We start from the raw sequence: 23,068 nt of genomic DNA on the forward strand, positions 1-23,068 counted from the left end.
AAGATAAGAGAAAGAAAAGGAAGAGAAAGAGAGAGAAAAAAAAACTCAACTTCCCATGATTGCTTTAAATTTTCTCTTTCCCCCCAAATTCATCCACTTTTGGAAGGAAAGGAAAGTCAAAATTTATTAAGGAGTCTTTCCTTTCAATTCCTTCCATTTTCTTTCATTTAAATTTATTTTTTCAACCAAATATGGGAAACTAAGAACTTTTCTTCCACTTCCGTTCTTTTCCTTCCAAATTCTTTCTACCAAAAATTTTAGGGTTTTGCTAAACACGCCCTAGAATTTCCTAGTAACGCCCTAAATAAAATATTTTTATACCTGATTTATATATTTGCATCTCTTTTCTCTCTCCTTCCCCGTGACTCACTTCAATAACCTCTCCTCCTCCTCCAATTTCAAAAGTTCCCGCCACACCACCACCATCACCGTCTTCTTCTCCACGCCACCACCACCACCACCGTCGTATCCCGACACACCACCCCCCTTCTTCTCTCCTCGGTTTTTTCTTGAATTTTTTAAAAACAAGGGGGGGCGTCCACCAAGGACGCCTCCACCGGTGGTGGGGTGTCCCCTTTTTCTGAATTTTTTTGTAAAAGAAAGGTAGGCGTTCACCATGGACGCCCCACCACCGGTGGTAGGGCGTCCATGGTAAACGCTTCTCTTTTTTTTTTAAAAAAAAATTAACTGTAAATGAATAAAAACAGAGGAGAGGAGGGTGTGGAGGTACGACGGTGGTGGTTCGATGGTGGTGGCAGCGGTGGTGCGGCGGCGGTGCGGCAGTAGTGGTGTGTTGCACCGGTGCTCAACGGTGATGTGGAAGAAGAGGGGAGGGAAAGTGAAGGAAGAAGGGAGAAAATCTGAAAATGAAAAAATACACTATATTATACGTATTTACTATTTAGGGCGTTATTAGGAAATCCTAGGACGTCGTGTAGCAAACTAGGTATTTTAAATGAGTAAGAGAACAACCCACCAATGTTTCTAGAATATGCACTAAACCTCTCATATACCACCAACAACAAGAACAACATTTTTCCTCTCTCTAAATCTTAAAGAAATTATTGGCTTATGAATTATGATTTTAATTAGGTTGGGTTTCAAAATTTATGGAATATATTGCAAATGATTTTAGTTGGGTTCATGAGTGCCTGGGGGGGTTTGGACGATTTTCGGAGGTGAGAAAGGGGAAGGGATGGTTTTTGGGGGTTGAGGTGGTGGATGGAGGTGGTTTTTGAGAGGGGTGGTGGTGTAATTGAGTGTTTTTCGAGGGTTTCAACTTTCAGTGGTGGATGGGTGTGGTTTCGAGGTCTAGGGTGGTGGTGGTGTATTTTTTTTTTTGGGGGGGGGGGGGTTGAGGGTGGTGGGTAGGGGTGGTTCTCGGGTTTTGGGTAGTGGGTGGGGTGTTTTTCGGGAGTTAGGGTGGTGGATGGAGTGGTTTTCGGGGGTGAGGGTGATTATTAGGGGCGGGGAAGGGGAGGGGTTTTCTGCGGGTTGGTGGTAGCTGGACATGGGTGGCTGGGGAAGGGTTGGGGCTGCCGGCTGGGAGTCATAGGATTGGAAAGTGGATCAGGAGTTTAATTAACTAGAGCTAATTAAGATTTAGTTATAATTAATTAGGATTTAAATTGTAATAAACTAAGTTATTCAGGGATTTTTGGGGTTAATTAGGATATGATTTGACCCTCATAAGTAAAGGAGTTAACGTAAACTTCACGGCGTATTTTCTAAAACCTCATGGAAACCTTATGCATTTTTTAAACTGTAAGGGTACCTTGTGCATATTCGTAAAACTCAGGAGTTATCAGGTGAAAATACTGTTTTCTATAACTCCTTCTTACTTCTATTATCATAGACTAATAAAGAAACTCAACTTTATTAACTTTTTTTTCTTTTAAAAAAACACAACTAACACTTTTAATTTAGAAACCTTAAAAATTACAACATTGTTAAAATGTTAACTACGTAGATGTTTGCTAAATATACATTATGCCAAAAAAAAATTGTTTCGAGGAATTTTTTGAAATAATTTTCCTAACATATTATTTGAGGTAATTAGATGTAGCACAATTTAGCTTTATTTTTGTATATATTAAAACTTTGTTTATGCTAAAGTACAAATGTATTTTTTTTATGAGTATGTACAAATCTATCTCAAAAAGAAAAAATTTGAAATCTACGATACGAATTTGGTGTGGAGAAGAGGTCGGCATGCTTCTCTCTTATCATATTTCCCAAAATCATCCAAGGAATAAGTTTTCGTCTAGTGTATTTTTAAAGTAAGATGAAGATCACTTGTAAGTGAGAGGAAATTTAGTGATGCCACTTTGTAAATGGTAAGAATCTAACCACTATGACAAGGACGGAGGAGAGCATCCAACTAATTACGCCAACCTTGATTCTTTCTAGTATATGTAACATTGTTAATATTAACAAATCTAAATGTTGTTGTCTTGGCATACAAACTTTGTTGTGTCAGGCGTAGATCAACATATACTTGCTTAAGTGCTCATAAAAAGGCATAAAAAATATCACTTCCTTCATTTTTTAGTACTTACATGTTGCAACATTTCTCATTTAAAAAAGTTCTTTTTCACTCGCAACGTTGACATGTTTGACAATATCTTCTTTATTTCTCTCTCATAAAACACGAAAGTTCTTTTTAATCTTTCTCCTCTCTGTCCAACGGGTCATATGGGCGGGTCTCAAGTTTGGTAAAAACGAGACGGATATATTTTTGGGTCAGGTCGAGTTTTATGTGTTGTTGGTCGAATTAGGGTAAAAAATACATATCAATGATACCTTTTTTTTTATCAACTTTTTATTATCCTATCTTTCATATAGAATATATATTATGTAAATATATAATATGTTTGATTATTGGTTACCCATACTATTTAAAATTATATCTTACAAAAAATAGTATTCTTTAAAATTTTATTAAAATTTCGAGTAAATCAAGTTAGGTTGATCCTAACGTAATCATAACTCAAAATTTCCAAACTCGTCATTTCGAGTCAAAAACTCTAGTTCAAAACTTAAAAAATCGAATCAAATTCTTAAGTCGGTTTATTTTAGACAGGTCTAATTTACGAGTTAAAAAAAAAAAAGTTACTTACCAAGTTATAGCAAAAGAAATTCTTTGTCCCATATGAGGCTGATAGTAACAACTTGATGACAATCACAAAGAAGAAAAAAGTGTAGTGGTAGAACCGTAGAAGTTGGAGGGAAGCAATAATTTGCCATAAAAACCACCTTATTATTCTTGCTTGCTTCTGAGTTCTGAGTCTAAAGTCTAAACTCTTAAACCCATAATCACTCAACACTCTACTTTCTTCTTCTTCTTCTTCCCTCCATCTCTTTCTCTCTCCTCATTTCCCCATTTTTGCTCTGAAAAAAATGCAGTAACATCAACATTAGTTGTAACAGTAATACACCATAAACGCGCGATTGTATTATGCAGTGGCGAATGCGTTCTTCTCGGATTTTCTCTCTCCTCTCTCGTCCTCAACCTCCACCTCCTCCGTTACATCATTCTCTCTCTCAATTTCTCTTGTTTTCCGATGATTCTAATTCTTCGACGCCTTCTAATTCGGTTGTAGAACAAGGGTTTCAAAGAACTCCTAATTCTATTTCTCCTACATTTTTGCGTGGATTTTTGTTGCCTAATTACTCGAATAGGGTTTCGTCTTTTCCCCAACTTCCTCTTGATTTCAATCATCACCAGCTTTCATTTCGTCGCAGTAATTGTTTCCTGCATTTTCTTGTATTTTTTGTTTATTTTTTGGTTTATTTTTTGTTGTTCTTTGTTGTTGTTTTGTTGATTTGTCTTTGTGTTTGAGCTGCAGATTTTTTGACTAGAGCGAAGGAAGTGAAAAGGATTGAAGTTAATGATCAACACAGGTATTGATTCTATTTCGTTTTTGTTTTGATGTAATCTTTTATTGTGTTGTGATTATGAAATATTTTGTAAATCATTTATTCTTGGATTGTTGGAAATGTTGTTTGTTTCATCCTATCGATTCAATGTTTTTTCTTTTGAATTTTATAGTTAAGGCAATTCGTTTTGATATACATGCTTTTTATTGTACAAGAGGTCTTAATTGATTAGTGTAATAATAATGTATATCCTTAATTTATCCCGTTAGCGTGGTTTTTTTTTTTACTTTGTTTCATTACTTGCTCGATTTTTTTTTTCTTTGAAGTGTTTTTGATTGATGTTTTCAGTAGTGAGGACAACTTGTTGCTTTTCATCGATTATACGATAACTAGTTTTTGAGGTAAATGAAGAAAATGTAGTGATGACAGTGCCTCAATCATGTTTATGAGTGGTTTACTCATTACTGAGAGTGATAGGTTGTTTGTCCATGTCTAGCAATTTGAGATTGATGCTGGTAGAATTTTTGTAGTATGACATACTATATCCCGACATACGTTCAGGAGTATACAAAAAGTTGTGTAGTGGGCGTAGGCAATTTTTGCATGCATTTACACATACATTATGATTGCTCATGATGATACCTTTTGCCTTAAAGATCCGTATGATATCAAATGCTTTTTGGATGGTTTTTTATCTTTGCAGTTTTTACTCTTCATTTGTTGATTTGCTTTCTTTGATTTTCTAGTCAACGCGCTGTTACAACAGCATTATGGTGCAATTTTCTTGTGTTTTCACTCAAATTTGGGGTCTGGTGGACGACCTCTAGCCACGTTATGCTAGCTGAAGTTGTACATTCACTTGCAGATTTTGCAAATCAGGTAATATATGGTTCATGGAAGTTTTGGTGCTTTAAGATTGACTCTATCCCATTGTAACATAATTTCCTAATCTACTCGCGAATTTTTGCAATCCAAAAAAGTGAATTATGGTCAGTTTTGGCCTATTTTTGGCCCATTTTGGGAGAATTGGAAAAGTGAAGTATTTAGCGAATTTTGTTACACTGCTCTATCCATTAATTATTAGATGCAGAGAGACTAATCCAAGTTCACATTATAGGTGCTTCTTGCTTATGGTTTGAGTAGTTCAAGGCGTGGTCCAGACGCTCTTCATCCGTAAGTATTTCATGGGAATTAACTCCATCGATTCTATGCTTGCATTTATTTCATGAAAACTTAAATTAACTCCTTGTGTCTGAAGCTTTCTATCACATTAGGCTTCTAGGTTACTTTCAGAATGTTTCTATATCTTTAAGAGAGAAATCTTGTTGAATAACAGATCAATGGTTGATCACATAATAAATAGGTAGGAGGGACTAGGGAGCTCCATGTTGACTTGCTTGATCAGTGTAAGTGATATATCTTGGTGAGTATGCAGTATGAGAAACCACTTTTTTCAGGAAAAAAAATCCTAATTCTTTTCGTTTAATTCTAGATCTCTAGGAATAAAATTTTTGTTGGATAGTTGGGCTTCAAGTGACTTTCTTTTCTGATATTGGTAGAATATCCAGCTGTATAGTTTCAAAGTAATGCAACCACAATGGGACATGTGTGGTGGGTGACCGAGAGATACATATCTGAGGGGGTTCTTCTATTTTGTTATATGTGGATGGGCAATGTCATCATCAGAATATATATTGACACCATGTGATCTAATATGAATAGTAGATCAATAGCAAACAAAATAAGGTTGAAGATGCTCATAGTTCGAAAAGTTTTCTTTCATAAATATGGCAATTGTTCAGTGAGGAGCTCAGTTGCTTCAAGAATGAGACAAAGATAAGTGAAATAGAAAATTGGGTTGGTTTTCACTAAAACAACGCTATTGAACCTGATAAATATTTCAAGTAGCTCCTTTAATTGTGATTAATGGCCGATGATCTAAATATGAGTTGCTTTCCATGGGCTTTTAACTCTAAATCTCCTAGGAAAACTGACGAGGTGAGCTGTGACAGTTGATTACCTTGGCCTATTCTCTCTTGCTTACACGGTTAATGTTTTCTGCATTCTAAATCTAATCCAGTTGCTTGTGTTGCGTAGCTATGGTTACTCAAAGGAAAGATTCGTTTGGTCCTTGATATCTGCTGTTGGGATATTCTGCCTTGGCTCGGGTGCAACTGTAGTTCATGGATTTCAACACTTGTGGGATTCACAGGTAGTACCGGGGGGGGGGGGGTTGAACTTACTGCATGATGAGTGTTAGCTTCTGTGCTCCAAACGAAATTATGTTTCTAAATTTATGGTACATCTTTCAGCCCCCTGAACACATTGGATATGCAGCCCTTGTGATTGGTGGCTCCTTTATTATTGAAGGTACAGTCATATTAGTTCAGGTTTCTGGTCATTATATGATGACTTGTTTGATTTTTCTTACATATTAGCAGTTGTTTAGGTGCTTCTCTTGTTGTTGCGATACATGCTGTAAGGAAAGGCGCCGCTGCAGAGGGAATGAAGCTTAGAGACTACATTTGGCGTGGCCATGATCCAACTGCTGTTGCAGTCATGACAGAGGTAAATGTTTGTGCTTGTTACTGTTGTATTAACTAGACATATGCTCTCCTTAACTTGGCATAGGTATATCATTTACCCTTTTTGTTCAATTTATATCTACTACTCCATATATCTATGCATCCTGGTCTTTAGATTTGTTTACTGATGTTTATTGCTGAAGTGAGCAGATGTTAGGCCTGTTGATCTAGCATGCATTTTGCTTCAGAACTCGTCTTGTTTTGATATTTAGTACTTTCTTTAAGTTGAGGGATGGATTTTCTTCAACAATTGAGAGTAAAGTGTCACAAATGGGGTTGGGGATGGATTTGGTGTGCTTAGAGTACCCTTGGTTGATTAGGAAAGTATTGGTCTTGGTAGCATCATTTACTCCCATAAATGAGCTCTTTTGTGTCCCTCTTTTTTCATTCACTTTCTCCCTATTTTTCTTGTGCTCTTTCTCTAAAGTTGAAGGAGAGAGCAAAATACTCCAAATTCACAAAAAAATTAAATTAACTTCTAAGACAAACTTCGAGGAGGTCAAATCTTGTGAAAAAGAGTAACTCGTTCGATAGGACATTCTTAATTACATAGATATGGGACTTTTGCCTTCATCGTCCATCTATAGACTATAGTATTGATTTGCTTGAGCTACTCAGTAATAATGTAATTTGAGTTTTCCATTCAAAATAGTGTTTTTTTCTACCTTTGTAGTCTGCTGAGTGCTGACACTGTCTATGAGACTATGGCCTTTTGCCATAACATACTCTTTGTTGATTCAATCAGTTGCATCAGCTTGAATATAAGGCCCATAATCTTGATTTTTCTGCTTCAGTTCTGGACTTTAAATCTTTAATCTTGACTCATGCATTGCACTTATGTAAATTAATTGTGAGACACCCTTATGAAGTTAATCCTATTCATGGTATGTTATTCATATGCTCAAGCACTTCAAGGGATCCACTTTCCACTCTGTTTCCTTACGTGCTTCTCTTTGTTACTGCAATTTATTTATATTGTCTGTCTTCTTTTTCTTTTGCCCAAGGAAAGAGATAGTGTTTCTGATCTCCCCCTCATCATGTTCCCGAGTCTTGTATTTTTTCTAATGAAAAGGGAAAAACATTGATTAAAAACTAGTAAGTAGTACTCCCTGTCTTTTTTCTATCTTTATTTTCATTGTGCGCGTTTGCCAATTTACTTTTTTGACCTTAAATATCTTTCACTACATATTAATAAAAAATATAATGGTTGGATATCAAAAAAAAAAAGTACTCATTGAGACAAATCAAACAAGATTCCACATGACTATATTATTTCTTATATTTTGAGAAGAATTTAGAAGATTCTCTCTAATAGTGAATAGTCTCAAGATTTCAATGGAGAAAGATAAAAAAATACAGAGGGAGTAACTGTTTGTAGAGGATACAACTAAAACCACGAACAGAAGATTACAATACAATGTCCCTGATTCATGAATTTCTATTGTGCAGGATGGTGCTGCAGTTACTGGCTTAGTTATTGCTGGTGCGTCCCTAATGGCGGTAAATGCCACTGGGAATCCAATTTATGACCCTATCGGTTCAATTATTGTTGGCAACCTGCTTGGTCTGGTGAGTAAAATGATTTAGATGTTTCATGTTTCTCGTCATCAGCTTTTGGTGCCTTCCGGTTCGGCATTATTAAATTTAGTTCCATGGCATAAGCTCTTAATATATAGTGCTTTTTTCTACTGCCAACCTCTTTAGAACCTGTATTTGATGCTCTTGATAGCTTGCTTCTTGTAGCTTGTATTAATTATTTGGGAGAAGTGCAAACTACAGAAACCAGACAGAAAATAGGAAAGAACTACAATGATGTGTTATAACTTTGAGTGACTAGCTAGTAGCTAGGGAAAGCACCATGAGCTATGAAGCATAAGGAAGCTATTTATAAAACCTACTTTTCGCAAAGGAATTATGTTACCTACATAATCATGGAGGACCATATAAAGTTCCGACCAAATTATTTACAATAACAGTAAAATAAAAAATCGCCGCAACAAAATCTCGTCCCATTGAATCCTCTGAACACTCACATAAAAAACCTGTAAGCTATGTTACCCAAACACGGCTTATTTCCAGCATATGCATGTCAATATGACACAAGAACCCTCCATCGAACACTTTGACATGGCTACCTTATTAAGTACAGAAAAGACGATGGAAAGTTTGTACCAAGCATCTGTCAGTATCTTTCAGCCATCGCAAAGGGCTGAAAGAGAGTCACTGCAAAGAGAATTACTTTTCTGATCTAGGATTCGAGAGAAAAAGCCATAGATCTGTCAATTGAATGTGAAACCGGCTTTATCATTAATCTGTGAAATGTTGATTGAGGTAGGTGGCCGTAGTGATCATGTCCCATGTTATCATCTTATCTTCCTTCTCTTCGTGATGCCTCCCTCTCTATCTCTCATAAGGTTTGACGTAAAGAATTGCTGAGGTTCTCTTTTCTTTTTCTTTTTTTTTTTTAATTTGGGAAAGGGACTATAAAATTCTTTAACAAATGACTTGTAAATTTTGAATTATGATGAGCTGAACGCCCTGACATGTATCCCATAACGATATCTACCTCTGAACACGGGACACAAGGTGTCAATGCTGTTTTCTGCCTGTGGCTGCTGCTCATCACAAGTATCATGTTTCTCCAAACTACTGCTCACCCAGATGCCTTCAGCTGCTTTGGAACTGTGGCACTTTAAATAGTAGTTTTGCTTTGATTGGAGAGAGACGCATCACCCCAAAGAATAAATTTGCATCAGTATTGTGGGAATATAGTGATCTTGTTTTGGTTGTGGGGTCTCAATACTGAAATTGGAAATTTTGATAGAAACTGCTGTAACTGTAGGGAGCAGATAAGAGGAGCATGGGTTGTTTGGGAGTATTGAATATATATGGTTGTGGTACAGATTCTTTAGAATATTTATTATGTTGGTGGTCTACTATGTCAATGCTCATAGTAACCGGACTCCTTTTAAATCCAACAAGCATTGCATATAATTGAACACTTGGTCTGCAGCTTTTCAAGTGAGAAATGCCCACTACACCAACTGTATAACAGTGATGATCGACCTCATAAGAGTGGATTGCTCTGGCTGTCTTTCCAGTGCCCTTGCCGATCAGATTTGGTTGTTGGAAAAAAAAAACGTGTTCCAACCTTTGTTCTTCTACGGAATTGAGTATGGGTCTTTTTCGAACAACCTCTCTGCATGTGGACGTCTTCAGACCTTGGGTGGTGGTGGTTTATTGGAATTGGATCAAATTTCCCAGATAGGAGAAAGTTATCGAACTTATTTTATGGCAGATGTTGTAGTCGTATTCTTTGTTTGATTGTTGCAACCTGTGGCTCATGAATATTGGGCTGTTGTATGTGGGGTAAGTGCAGGTCGCAATATTCTTGATTCAGAGAAATCGTCATGCTTTGATTGGGAGGGCAATTGATGATCAAGATATGCAAAAGGTCTTGCATTTTTTGAAAAATGACCCGGTATGTACTCTATGCGTGCCTTCGCTTCCTCTTGAGTCACAGTATTTCTTAAATCATAACTGCATTACAGTGCCTCTTCTTTCTCATTGCATATCTTTATATTTATGGCAGGTTGTAGATGCAGTTTATGACTGTAAAAGTGAGGTGATCGGACCTGGGTTCTTCAGATTTAAGGCAGAAATTGGTAACTTTATGTACTTCCATGTCTGATTATTCAGATGAATTTTTTTTAGATTGCATTATATATGATTACATTGAGGCTACTATGCTCATTTAGGCTAATGACCTCGTTTATTTATACTTGCTTTTATTTTGGGCGGGGTTGGGGGGTTGCTTAATCTTGTTTGCTGCCTCTACCATTCATAACTAAGACTGAATGAAAGTTTAGACAAATGTCTGGCCATATGGACTCTGGTGTGTTTAAGACATAGAAAGCATATGAGTTGTGCACCCATGGAAATCATGTATTACTCCGTTTGGTTCACTTTTGCGCTATTTAGATACTTCCGTTTGACCATATTATTTTTTTACTAATATATAAAAACAAACGTTTGTATTCATGATCTTGGATTTGTCATAAATGTATAGTCTCGAGTATCAACTTATAATTTTACTAATATATAATTAAGAATAATAATGGTCAAAGATGTGCATTAGTGAGTGTAAAAGTCAAAGTGGACGGACCATCAATTTACAAATGGAGGGTGCTCTTTTTTTTTTTTTTGGTTCATTTTTTTTTGTTTTGCTGTGTCTCTTTAGTGTATATGGAATAAGACACTCTTTAATGTCCAATAAATGAGGCTTGAGTTAGTGGATCTGTCAAATACCCCCTTCTGTACGATCGTATAATCAAGATTCAAGAGTACCTGCACCTATTTTGTATCATCCTGAGTTCCTGACAAGGTGTATGTGCAACAGATTTCAATGGTGTTGTGCTGGTGCAAAACTATATTAATCGTGCTGGGCGTGAATCATGGGGTAGACAGGTAAAATTTGCTGATTTACTAACCATCACCGTTCCGTTTTTAATGGTTCTTGTTCTAGAAAAAAATATTACGCTTTGGTGCTCACTTGGTGTATCAACTTAGCCGAAAGCTTCTCAAATGTGCAGTTTCGAGATGCTGCAAACGGAGAGGATGAAACTGAATTGCTCAAGGTTATGTCGAACTATGGTATGTAACCACGGACCAAGTCTTTGTGAATGAGCATGTACTGACATAATGGATAGTAGAATGGAGATCTATGCCATCCTTTAGAGAAGCTAAATTATTGTAAATGACAGGTGAGGAAGTTGTGACTGCTCTAGGAAGTGAAGTGGATAGGCTGGAATCAGAGATCCAGAAGCTTGTTCCTGGGATACGCCATGTTGACATTGAGGCTCATAACCCAATCATCCCGCCATCCTGATATATTTAGTACACATTCGTTCATCTGATGTTTTCTTTTTTTCCGTTTCTTTTGAGTCCTGGCCATTATTGCTGCAATGTAATTATCCAGAATGTTGCTGATTTTCTTGAAAACTCGTGTACATAATGATGCTCAGGGAGATGTGAGTTTTTGTCGTAGTTTAGTAATAGTTTGGTTGATTCTTGTATACACATTGTTATTATTTCTGGCGTGAGCGTGATTGAAGAGAATTAGAAAGTACACAAGCTCAATCATGTTGTCGTCTAAGTACAAAAATCTGCAAGTGGGGAAGATGTTGCCATTTTTTTTTTAATTCTTTTTTTCTCTATATCATATTTAGATCCAAAGAGACTTTTAGTTCTGCATAACTATGTATTAACGACTTCTGAAAATGAAGTGAAATGATATGATATGATCAATCGTGAATTTTTAATGGCCTTCATCTTGTACGATTGACATCAAACGAAGCATATATATTAAACGTAGCAAGTAATTCACCGTTTTGAAATTAGCGTTTACTTCAAACATCTCTTATAATATGACAAATAAATATTATACCATTAAATTTGTCGTAAAACTTACTTTCGTGATCTTATTTGCTTATATCTTTTATCAATACTTTTTAAAGTAATTAACGATCAAACTTCATTTTTTGCGATATGTATGTGGTGGGAACCCAAAGAAAGTACAAATATATTTTACTACAACAGAACATATAATAGAATTTTAAGGCGGGAAATATCTTGGAAACTTCTTATGTACCATCAATAGTACCAATGTTGGCAATGTATGCGAGTGCACAAAAAAAAGTACTTTGAGCATGTTCCATACTTCAATAGTACTTCTTCGTAACATCAACTGTCATCACCATTACCATAACCATACAATCAACAACTAAAATGGGGGAGATAAAGATTAAAGGGTGGAGAATTGTGGCATAATTTTCGGAATATTTGTGGTAAGGTAAACCTTTCAAAAAAAAAAAAAAAAACAATTATATCAGATATAGTGATATTCATCTAACCCTAAATTCAGCAAATTTTAGTTACTCATACTAATATTGGGTTACACAATTTTTACGTGGATAATCTCTCCTTTATTTTCTCTAATTCATCCATTTTACGCGTTTCAACTATGTGGGATTAATTCTTTTTTTTTTTTTCAATGATCCGTTTTCATTGTTGGTTAATAATAATTCAATAACAGCAGTACTAATTACAAAATTTAATTTGGCTGTTTTTTTTTAGTTTCCCTGTTTTTTTAGTAAGGGGGTGGTGGCTCCGAACTAAATTGTTTTTTTCCCCAAAAAACAAGAGTACGGTGCCATCTCTCCTTGAGAAGGCTCCTAATACTTGTATCATAATTTTTGGGGTTTTTGTGTTTTTTTTTAAAATTTTTTTTTGGTGAAGTGAAAGAAAGAGAGAGATATTGAAGAAAAAACAGGGAAATTAATAATGGCGGGTGGCCAAGAGGCAAGCCAGTATAAGGAAATGTCACCGCCTGAAACCGCCGCCGACGATGTCGAGGCTGCTGCCCATCAACAGCCATATGATGAGGAGGATGAGGAGGAGGAGTTTGTGGATGATCCTTTTGATATTGGCAATACTAAGAATGCCCCACCTGAATCCCTTAGACGTTGGAGGGTACGTTAAAATATGTTCATGCTCTCTAATGCACGTACTTTAATATAATATATAATGTTTGTAAAATATAAATTGCAACAAACGAATATGATATTGTTATTGTTGATAATATGTAAGGGGAAATTATTATGATCTTGCATGCATTTTTTACATTGCTTTGGAAAAGTTAATATATTGTGTTTGGGTACGTAGTATGTACCGTGATGTTATTTGCTTATGTGGTTTTATTGTGTATATAAATGGGATGGAGTGGAAATTATCAATGCAATATGATGATTTAACTTTATTTACTAGGGGGGTACACATATTATGATGTTCATTGTGGTGTTCAATCAATTTATGGTGATTGAGATGGTTTTTGTGAATTGAGAACTTCAAATTTTATGAAGGGTTCACGATTTCAACATTTATAACAATGATGAGAAAGAAATGATGAACGTAATAGTTAGGGTGTTGAAACGAATCGGTGCATGTGATGAAAATTGCATCATATTGGCTTAAATCGTTTGTCGAATAAGAAGTTCTATTTGATGAGTTTTGAGCGAAAATAGTTTTGATTTTATTAGTTGTCAAGTTGTTGGTTTAGTTCGGATTCTACTATTACATATGCATAGAGTGTAGGTAGATTACTAGGTTGGAAGAGAGAATTTTAATTTTCAGGTTATTAACATTGATGAGGCATTATCCCATTCTTTGCCGTTCTTAAAACTAGTTTTGTTTTGGTTATTGTAATACGATATTACCATTCTTACTTGCTAATGTTATTTTTATGAAGATAACTTGAAACGTGTTTGGAACCTTATGTTTCTGATAAATTTATTTCCCTTGCAGCAAGCAGCCCTTGTGCTAAATGCTTCCCGTCGATTTCGCTACACGTTGGATCTAAAGAAGGATGAGGATAAAGAGCAGAGGAGGAGAATGATAAGGGCTCATGCTCAAGTCGTGAGAGTAAGTACTACTAGACTATTTCAGGATTGGTGTACTTAAGATTTTTTCTTGTTTTGATGGGGTATATCTTTACACTTTGTTGTTTCTTCTGTTGGTTCATTAGGCTGCAATGCTCTTTAAATTGGCTGGGGAACGAGATATTGGTAACTCCTATATCCTATGCTTTAAGCTTTGTACTATTTAGCCTGTGAACCAAACAATTATTATAATTTGGCTCCTTTTTAGCACTTGCTTATTATGTTCTTTTCATGTGATGCATCTAGTGAAAGGCCCTTCAGTGTCACCTCCAATAGCAACTGGTGATTTTGGAATTGGACTTGAACAACTCACTTCAATGACCAGGGATAATAATTTTTCAGCTCTGGAGCAATATGGGGGTGTAAGTAAATTATTATAGACTTTGACCCTTTTACAATTGTAATGTTTACTGATGTTGCAACATTGTATCTTTCAGGTTAAAGGGCTAGAAGAGAAGCTTAGTACAAACGTAGAAACAGGAGTCTCAGGGGAGGTGGATGATGTTGTAAAGCGAAAGAGCACTTTCGGAACAAATACATACCCTACAAAAAAGGGAAAGGGTTTCTTGGTAATCACTTTATTTTTATTTAGTGAATAGTTTCAGAAGATACCTTCATTTTTAGAATTTATCAGAAATTTTCATTTGATTAATTCTTTGTCCTTTTTTGCAGTCTTTTCTGTGGGAATCTTGGCAAGATTTGACCCTTATTATCTTAATCATAGCTGCAGTTGTATCACTAGCATTAGGGATAAAAACTGAGGTGAGTTTGGCATTTTTTTTATAAACTCCATCCTTGTATATACTGATTTTTGAAAGAATATCTAACACTCACAAATAGGTCTCTTGATGTTCTTAAAACGTTTGTTAAAAAAATGAATACTATTTGCGTCTTGGGAGATACTTGTTAGTTGTTACTCGCTGTCATAAACAACCATGAATAAAGTCTGGAGTGATGGAATGTGTCCTGCGGAATTTAAATTTTCCGAAAGTCAATTAAGTTTTTTGTTGGTTTTCTCTTGTTGTAATTACAAATGTTCCTCCCAAAGGCTGCGACTTTTACTCTAGTCTCTGGATGCAGGGTCTTAAAGAAGGATGGTATGATGGAGGAAGTATTGTTTTCGCAGTGCTGCTTGTCATATTTGTTACTGGTAATTCATTAAACCACAATTTTTAAATTTCTTTTCAAAAAGTAGCAGGTCGATGAAATATAGTACAGGGCTACATTTGAAACTCAACGGCGATGCTATAGTCTTAAACTTGTAATGATGTTGAAGGTTTAACAGTTACCCCATTCTTGTTGAAAAAGCACCTAGTTGTTGTTTTGATGGAAAAAACCTGACATCATTCTAAATATGAAGGTTCTAAACTGAAATAAATGGATAGGGCTGAGACTTGAGTTTCTGTTCTAAAATCATGTTATGGCTGAAATACTTTTAACAATGACATGATAACAGTGACAAGGCTTAGATACGTCTACTGGTAGTTTTTTTGAAGTTCTCCACTAATCTGTATATATGAATATGAAACATGGCACTTGGATAGCTCACAACAAAAAGCAAAACCATCCTTTTTCCTTGTAGAGGAGAGGATGGCTGATACTCGTCTGAATTTAGCTCATTAGTCTAAGTTCATCTGTGTTTTCCATTGCTTGCAAAGTTGTCCGTTTCACCATTAACCTTAATTTTTTTTCTGCTCTATTATATGACGGAGTAACTGCGTTTTTTGAATATTAACCTTTATCTACTTCATTAACAGCCATCAGTGATTATAAACAATCTCTTCAATTCCAAAACTTGAATGCAGAGAAAAGGAATATACAGCTAGAGGTGTGTAATTCTTTAACAGAGAAAACGTATAACATTTTACTTAAGCTTTTCTTGTACAAATTAACTAGTTTTACAGTTATGTTAGCACTCAAGTAACCACGCAATGTTATTATTGCAGGTGATGAGAGGTGGCAGAAGGGAAAAGGTCTCTATTTATGACATAGTTGTTGGTGATATCGTGCCTCTTAAAATCGGAGACCAGGTTCACATATTTACTCTTTCTACTCAATTGCTGAATCCAGTGTCTCCAGAGACTAATACTTGAACTTCTTATCTTGTGAACCCAGGTACCTGCTGACGGGATCTTCATATCTGGCCATTCCTTGGCAATTGATGAATCCAGCATGACTGGAGAAAGCAAGATTGTAAGCTGGTTAGACCACTTTGAATTTATTTACGTATTGTCGAATTAATAATTTTCAAGGAGCATATGCTTTTTTTTTTGTAGGTTCACAAGGATAAAAAATCACCCTTTCTTTTATCCGGTTGTAAAGTGGCAGATGGCTTTGGAAATATGATGGTATGAGCTTTGTACTTATTTCTTTTGTAGCACTGTTTTGAGTCTTAAACTTAGTTATTTTGTATTCTATGTGAAACACGGTTTGATTATAAGCATAGGCTACTTTTACTGGTTTTAGATAACTGGTGTTGGTATTAATACTGAGTGGGGATTGTTGATGGCAAGTATCTCCGAGGACACTGGTGAAGAAACACCTTTGCAGGTTCCCTCCTTTCCTCTTGCCTCTAGTTTGGTGTAAGAAAGTTACAGTTTTAATAACACATTTATAATTTAGGTGCGATTAAATGGGGTGGCAACTTTTATAGGCATAGTTGGTCTCTCTGTTGCTGTAGCTGTACTTGCCATTCTGTTGATTCGGTAAGTATTTTATGAATCATTGTACTGTCTGTCTAAACATCTACCAGGAAGAGCTATAACTGAATTGATATCCTTGCAGATTTTTTACTGGTCACACCAAGGAACCTAATGGTGAAGTGCAATTCACAAGTGGTAAAACAAGCATTAGTGAAGCAATAGATGGAGTGATAGAGATCTTCACAATTGCGGTATTGATTGATTCTGCCGATGTTTTCCAATTTCAGCGATTTTATGTTATTGACCAACTGCTGCATACTTTAGGTCACTATTGTGGTTGTTGCAGTACCTGAAGGATTGCCCTTAGCTGTTACATTGACGTAAGAGGCTAAGATGTTTCCACCCTTTTTTGGGTCTCTGTTTTTTTTTTCGGTGTCTAAGTTTCTTTTCTTATTGATGTCTCTTGACAGCCTAGCTTATTCAATGCGCAAAATGATGGCAGATAAAGCCCTGGTATGTATATTTCTGTACATCTTTAGTTGCATCTTAAATTATTGGGAATAACTTGTAATGCTTCTCTGAAAAATGCTAGTGTTTGGAAATATAATTCCACTTTCAATTACCTTTTAGGATATATCATATTCAATACTTGCACTCTTACCAATTCTCTGCTTTGATAAGACATAAAAGTTTTTCTTTATCATGTTATTTGACAGCCAACAAACACAGAATTGTTTTTAGGATGTAACTTGCAGTCTTACCCTAAGGCTTTATTTTCTATTAGTAATTGTTCTCAATTGACCCGCATGTATATTCATAAATCTACTGTGAAATTTTGAGTAACTGATGAACGTGAAGTGATCAGTGAGAGACTGAGATATCGTAGCAGTATCAAACATTATTATATAAAGCATCAACAAGGATGCTTTCATGTCAATTAGCTATGTTTGCTATATTTTTTACCATAGATTTTCTGGTTCATTCTTTCCACCGTTCAGCTTTTGTCATCCTATGCTATGCAGGTGCGAAGGCTTTCAGCATGTGAAACTATGGGTTCTGCAACTACTATTTGCAGTGACAAAACTGGAACACTAACATTAAATCAGGTGAATAATTGTGCATCTTTTTGCCACTACATTAATAAGCGTGGGTCTATCTCTCTATTGTTCCTTTCTTGCAATGAGTTGAGAAGAACAATGAAGTTCTACTTGATAAATCAGTGAAGAAAAAAAAACAATTGTTCTAATTTTGATGCTGATTAATCCTTTTGTAGATGACTGTGGTTGAGGCTTATGCTGGTAGAAAAAGGTTAAATCCACCAAATGATGCTGCCCAGATGCACAAGGAGCAATCCACTCTTGTAATTGAAGGGGTTGCAGTTAATACCACTGGTAGTGTTTTTGTCCCCAAGGTATGCTCTTCCTTTCCTTGACATTTTGTTTTGTATATGACAAGTTTGTATGTCAGGAAAGTCATCCAGTGCTGTTTTATTAATAACTGTTATTTCCGTGCAGCAAGGTTTAACTCATTTTGTATACTTTGCTAGTTTGCTTGGCTTTGCTCCTTGCATTTGGTATCAAAACTAACAATATGTTGACTTATTTTTCTTCCACAGGATGGTGGTGATGCAGAAGTTTCTGGATCTCCAACTGAAAAGGCTATCTTGTCATGGGGAGTCGAGGTATGTTCTTTATAAATCTTAAAGTTCTCAGTATCTTATCTCCAATATCTATCTTCTGTACATATTTTTTGAACTTAGTATATTTGTAATATTTTCGCAGCTGGGCATGAAGTTCGAAGCTGTGAGATCAGAAGCCATTATTCTCCATGTTTGCCCTTTCAATTCAGAGAAAAAGCGAGGTGGAGTTGCATTGCAGCTGGTAATTGCGTCCTTTCTGTTACTTGTAGATGGATATGTTGTGTGTGTTATTGTCTTCTAAGTTAACAAGCTATATAGTGTTCTCTATATATTACTCTCCTCTCACGAGAAAATAATTACCTTTCTATTGTTGCTTACCTTTTTTTACTGGCTCTATAAACTGTTCTCTTGCAGTTATCAGATTCTAATTAAGTTGCTTAACTTTAATATTGTTGCAGTCCAACTCAGATGTTCATATCCATTGGAAAGGGGCAGCCGAGATGGTTCTCGCTTCGTGCACACAGTTTCTTGATACGGATGGTTCCGTAAAACCTATTAATAGTGAAAAGGTAATAATAACTTACATACAGGTATACTAGTTTATTTAGCTGAAGAAAATTATCCTTTGCGATGAAACTGTGTAATCTAATCTTATCTAAAAAAATTTTACAGAACTTGAAAAGTACTGTTGTCTCTCCAGTTGCTAGTTGCAGATGTCGATCACCCCTGGTTCAAGATATTGTAGCCTTTTTTTGTGAAAACAATGATCTAGATTGTGATAATTTGTGCTTATGACCTTTATCTCTTTGGTTTGATCACCAATTAGAAGATATAGCCTGTACGCTCTATAATAATGATGAACGAATCTGATTAGGGACATTGGAGAATCAATTGCATGCTTTTTGCTCATAATTCTAACTAGAAATGGAGGTTTTTACTGTTTAGCAATTAGTGAACCAGTAATGACATTCATCTAATACAGATATAGACCTCTGTATACTTATTGTTTGTAAATTCTCTGCAGTCATATTTTAAAGGAGTCATTGATGATATGGCAGCAAAAAGCTTGCGATGCGTTGCCTTTGCGTACAGGCCTTACGATAGAAATGCTGTTCCCAACACCAATGAGGAGGAGTTAGCACAATGGACTCTACCAGAGGATGACCTGATTCTGGTAACCATTGTTGGCATAAAGGTAAAGAATGTGAATAATATTATTTGGTGAAGACAACATACCATTCTAAAAAGAATTATGTCTGAACTGATTCCTTCACTAACATTTGGCATGCCTTCTCTGTGAAACAAGTAGAAGATGGCAAAATGGTTTATGTAATCCTATGATCTGTTTCAAAACTTAGAAGACTGTTTTTAGTTCATCTACATTCTTCCTCCACGATTTTGATGCCTTTGTGTGGCTGTATATAAAAATAATCATCGGAATATGGCTGTATTTTATTGTCTCATCACTATTTCTGCCTTTGCAGAAAATTTTAGCATCGAGTTTAATGTTCCAATTTTTTTTTTAATATACTTGTTCTATCTATGGCACATGCTTGTGTAGGATCCTTGCCGACCTGGTGTAGATGAAGCTGTGAGACTCTGCACAGCTGCCGGCGTGAAGGTACAGTATTCTATGCAATTCTGGTTTGTGATATGTGGTGATTTAATATTTAGAAAGATATTGGCCCTTTGAGTCTTTGAGCTTAGATGTAAGATAGTTCAAGGATGATTAATCAGTGAGTGATGAACAGGTCAGGATGGTAACTGGAGATAACATTCAAACAGCAAAAGCAATTGCTGCAGAGTGTGGAATTCTTCCTCCAGATTCTGATGCAACAGAACCTGTTGTCATTGAAGGGAAAGCATTCCGTGCACTTTCTGAACAAGAAAGAGAGGAAGTTGCCAAGAAAATAACAGTTTGTCTCAATGGCTTAAAAGTGCTTTCGTTATCCAAATCTTTATTTATTCTTTCTTAATATTCTACGGTGTTTACTTGCTTTAATACAGGTGATGGGAAGGTCATCTCCAAATGACAAACTGTTGCTTGTGCAAGCTTTACGCAAGGGAGGTGATGTTGTAGCTGTTACAGGAGATGGCACTAATGATGCTCCTGCGCTACATGAGGTCTTGCGCTGATCCTTGAGCAATTTTTCTGTTTGCTTCATTTATGCATAAATGTCATACTCGTATACATAAATTGGTTCTTTTTTCTTTTTTGAAAGGAATATAAATATTGGTCTTAGTTAGCAAGTAGGAGAAGCATCTTTTGAGTTGCCATTCTGTTAGTCCTGAAAGTCTCTGTTGTTTAGTTAGTTGATTTCTGTTGCTACCTTGCTACTTTAGGCAGACATTGGTCTTTCCATGGGCATTTCTGGAACAGAAGTTGCTAAAGAAAGCTCTGACATCATTATCTTGGACGATAATTTTGCTTCAGTTGTGAAGGTAGTGTAAAATGTATCTCTCATTTATACATGGAATCTTTTTCTTCATATTATATCTCAGAAAAGAACTTACTGGTAAAGTAAGCAACTGGATTTTCATATGAATGCAGGTTGTGCGCTGGGGACGTTCTGTGTATGCAAATATTCAGAAATTTATACAGTTCCAGCTCACTGTCAATGTGGCGGCACTTATTATTAATGTCGTTGCTGCTGTTTCCTCAGGCAGTATCCCTCTAAATGCAGTGCAGGTTAGTTGCTCTTACTCTTCCTTTCTCCAGTCTTTTGTATGAAATCTCTCTCTTCCTCTGAAATATTGAATTCTGTTTATGCAGCTTTTGTGGGTAAATCTTATCATGGATACTCTGGGAGCACTTGCACTAGCCACTGAACCACCAACCAACCAGCTCATGCGTAGAGCTCCTGTTGGCAGAAGGTTATATATTATGGACTTTAGATTCACATGTTGATTCTTTCAATATTTGAATTCTTTTCCTGACACTAACTCCATTTTTTTTTTAATTGGAACACTATGCTATATATGGTCAGAAGTACTGACCGTGAATTCTCAATTTCTCACTAATGTAAATATCATTTTTGTGTATGTGAGATCTTGTTAGAGTTGTTTCAATGTCTATTTTCAAAATACTAAATGTTTATAATTTTTACTAAATATGTAATGCATATAGTTTGTATATTGGAAGCCGTGAAAAAACAAGTGTAACCTTTTAAAAGAAACAGATGGAGTATTTTTCGAACTCTTGCAAGCTGTAATATATAATCCTGATCTATGGTGATTATGGCATGCTAATCCATGCACTTAATATATAATCACTCATGCTGGTGTGCTTTGTTTAGGGAGCCTCTTGTTACAAACATCATGTGGAGGAATCTAATTGTACAGGTGAACATCTCCTCTCATGTGTTTTCTAGTAAATTTAAAGAATATTAGAAAATGTATGCCAACTCTGAGGTGTTCATCATTAAACATTTGTGGATTTGCAGGCTCTATATCAAGTGGCTGTCCTCCTTACTTTCAACTTTGGTAGCAGCAACTTTTCACTATTACAAGAAGGTGACGCTGAGCATCGGAATAAGTTGAAGAATACTTTGATTTTCAATGCATTTGTTCTGTGCCAAGTAAGCCCTAAGTTTCCTTATTTTTTTGTAAACTCTTCTGATATTCACCAGATGATATTCAGAAACTAATGTACTTGTTATGTTGCAGTTGTTCAATGAGTTCAATGCTCGTAAGCCAGATGAAATGAACGTATTTAAGGGTATAACCAGTAATCGCCTGTTCATGGGAATTATCGGAGTTACACTTGTGCTTCAGGTGGGTGATGTTTCTGCTGTTTCTGCTAAAAAGAATTTTGATTTCTCATTTTCCATCTTTAATCTAATACTAGTATATATCAACAACTGGTTCTGATTCTAATAAGCTGTCTTTCATCTTGAACAGATAGTTATCATTGAGTTCCTTGGGAAGTTCACCACAACTGTTAGACTGAACTGGAAATTATGGCTTCTTTCCATTGCCATCGGCCTGTTCAGGTTGGTATCTTTTTCTTCAGAGTCCTGACTAAGTATCGAACAAATAAGCAGCTTACATGAGGCAAAATGTTAATAGTGCTCTTTAGTCTAACAACAATTTGCTTATTTAGGGTGCGTTTTCTTCACCTTAGTAAAATAAGTTTGCTTAAGTCTCCGTAACTTCAGCCAAAAAGTGGAGAGGATGCACCCTAATGGTGTCGAGGACATCCAACTATAGAGGGTGTCTAAGACATGTGGCCTTTTTGATGATTAGGCATATGAGGTTTGCATCCCTAATGTGTTATTTTTTTTTTTCACAGCTGGCCTCTGGCTGTTATTGGAAAGTTCATACCGGTTCCAAAGACACCCTTGTCCAAAATGTTAAGGAAACCATTCCAGCGATGTAGAACTGCACGTAATGCATAGACGTTTTCAGGACAATCTTCAGTAACTTGGCAGGAAAATTTCAGGAGCCAAAATATGTCATCTAAGTTCCCGCCCTCTACTTTCCGGCAATGCAATGAGTAACGATTGCTCGCTACAGAAAGCTGAGTGACCAATTCTTGTAGTCGATTTTTTGGAGGGAGACAACTAAATTCACGCTCCCATCCCTACTATTCTAGCAAATTGTGTGCTGATATTACTGATTATATCTGTAAAGAAACAACGCTAACAAAACGAGCAAGTGTGTAAATGCAAATGTGGCAGTATATAGTACTAGTTTTCCTTTTGTTTGAACTTATGCAAGGTCGTGATTATTAGAATTTTATGCCAGTTTTCTTACACGATTTTCCGATTTGAGAAATAGCAATGGGAGCAAAAAAAAACTGGTAACTCATATTGCAAATAAGGCCAC

General features: G+C 36.0%; 2 protein-coding genes across 2 annotated transcripts; both read left to right on the plus strand.

Moving 5' to 3' along the window:
• The first annotated feature begins 3,184 nt into the window (after positions 1 to 3,184).
• LOC104908652 (metal tolerance protein C4) lies at positions 3,185 to 11,665 on the plus strand. Its single transcript, XM_010697785.4, has 13 exons — positions 3,185 to 3,743; positions 3,849 to 3,903; positions 4,626 to 4,758; positions 4,997 to 5,052; positions 5,977 to 6,091; positions 6,192 to 6,249; positions 6,329 to 6,447; positions 7,914 to 8,033; positions 9,844 to 9,945; positions 10,057 to 10,129; positions 10,864 to 10,931; positions 11,057 to 11,117; positions 11,228 to 11,665. The coding sequence occupies exons 1-13, from the start codon at positions 3,458 to 3,460 to the stop codon at positions 11,350 to 11,352; spliced, it is 1,371 nt and encodes a 456-aa protein (XP_010696087.2). The 5' UTR covers positions 3,185 to 3,457; the 3' UTR covers positions 11,353 to 11,665.
• A 408-nt stretch (positions 11,666 to 12,073) lies between these two features.
• On the plus strand, positions 12,074 to 22,950 carry LOC104908653 (calcium-transporting ATPase 9, plasma membrane-type). Its single transcript, XM_010697786.4, has 33 exons — positions 12,074 to 12,995; positions 13,827 to 13,943; positions 14,047 to 14,086; positions 14,207 to 14,322; positions 14,398 to 14,529; positions 14,633 to 14,722; positions 15,041 to 15,110; positions 15,718 to 15,788; positions 15,907 to 15,990; positions 16,076 to 16,153; positions 16,237 to 16,308; positions 16,427 to 16,510; positions 16,583 to 16,665; positions 16,745 to 16,853; positions 16,927 to 16,982; positions 17,073 to 17,115; positions 17,625 to 17,708; positions 17,876 to 18,013; positions 18,218 to 18,283; positions 18,384 to 18,482; positions 18,700 to 18,810; positions 19,266 to 19,436; positions 19,803 to 19,862; positions 19,993 to 20,157; positions 20,249 to 20,365; positions 20,585 to 20,683; positions 20,793 to 20,930; positions 21,015 to 21,115; positions 21,538 to 21,583; positions 21,685 to 21,819; positions 21,908 to 22,015; positions 22,142 to 22,233; positions 22,533 to 22,950. The coding sequence occupies exons 1-33, from the start codon at positions 12,807 to 12,809 to the stop codon at positions 22,636 to 22,638; spliced, it is 3,270 nt and encodes a 1,089-aa protein (XP_010696088.1). The 5' UTR covers positions 12,074 to 12,806; the 3' UTR covers positions 22,639 to 22,950.
• Positions 22,951 to 23,068: the final 118 nt, after the last annotated feature.

This window comes from Beta vulgaris, chromosome 7 (genome assembly GCF_026745355.1).
Source record: "Beta vulgaris subsp. vulgaris cultivar EL10 chromosome 7, EL10.2, whole genome shotgun sequence".
Lineage (NCBI taxonomy): Eukaryota > Viridiplantae > Streptophyta > Magnoliopsida > Caryophyllales > Amaranthaceae > Beta > Beta vulgaris.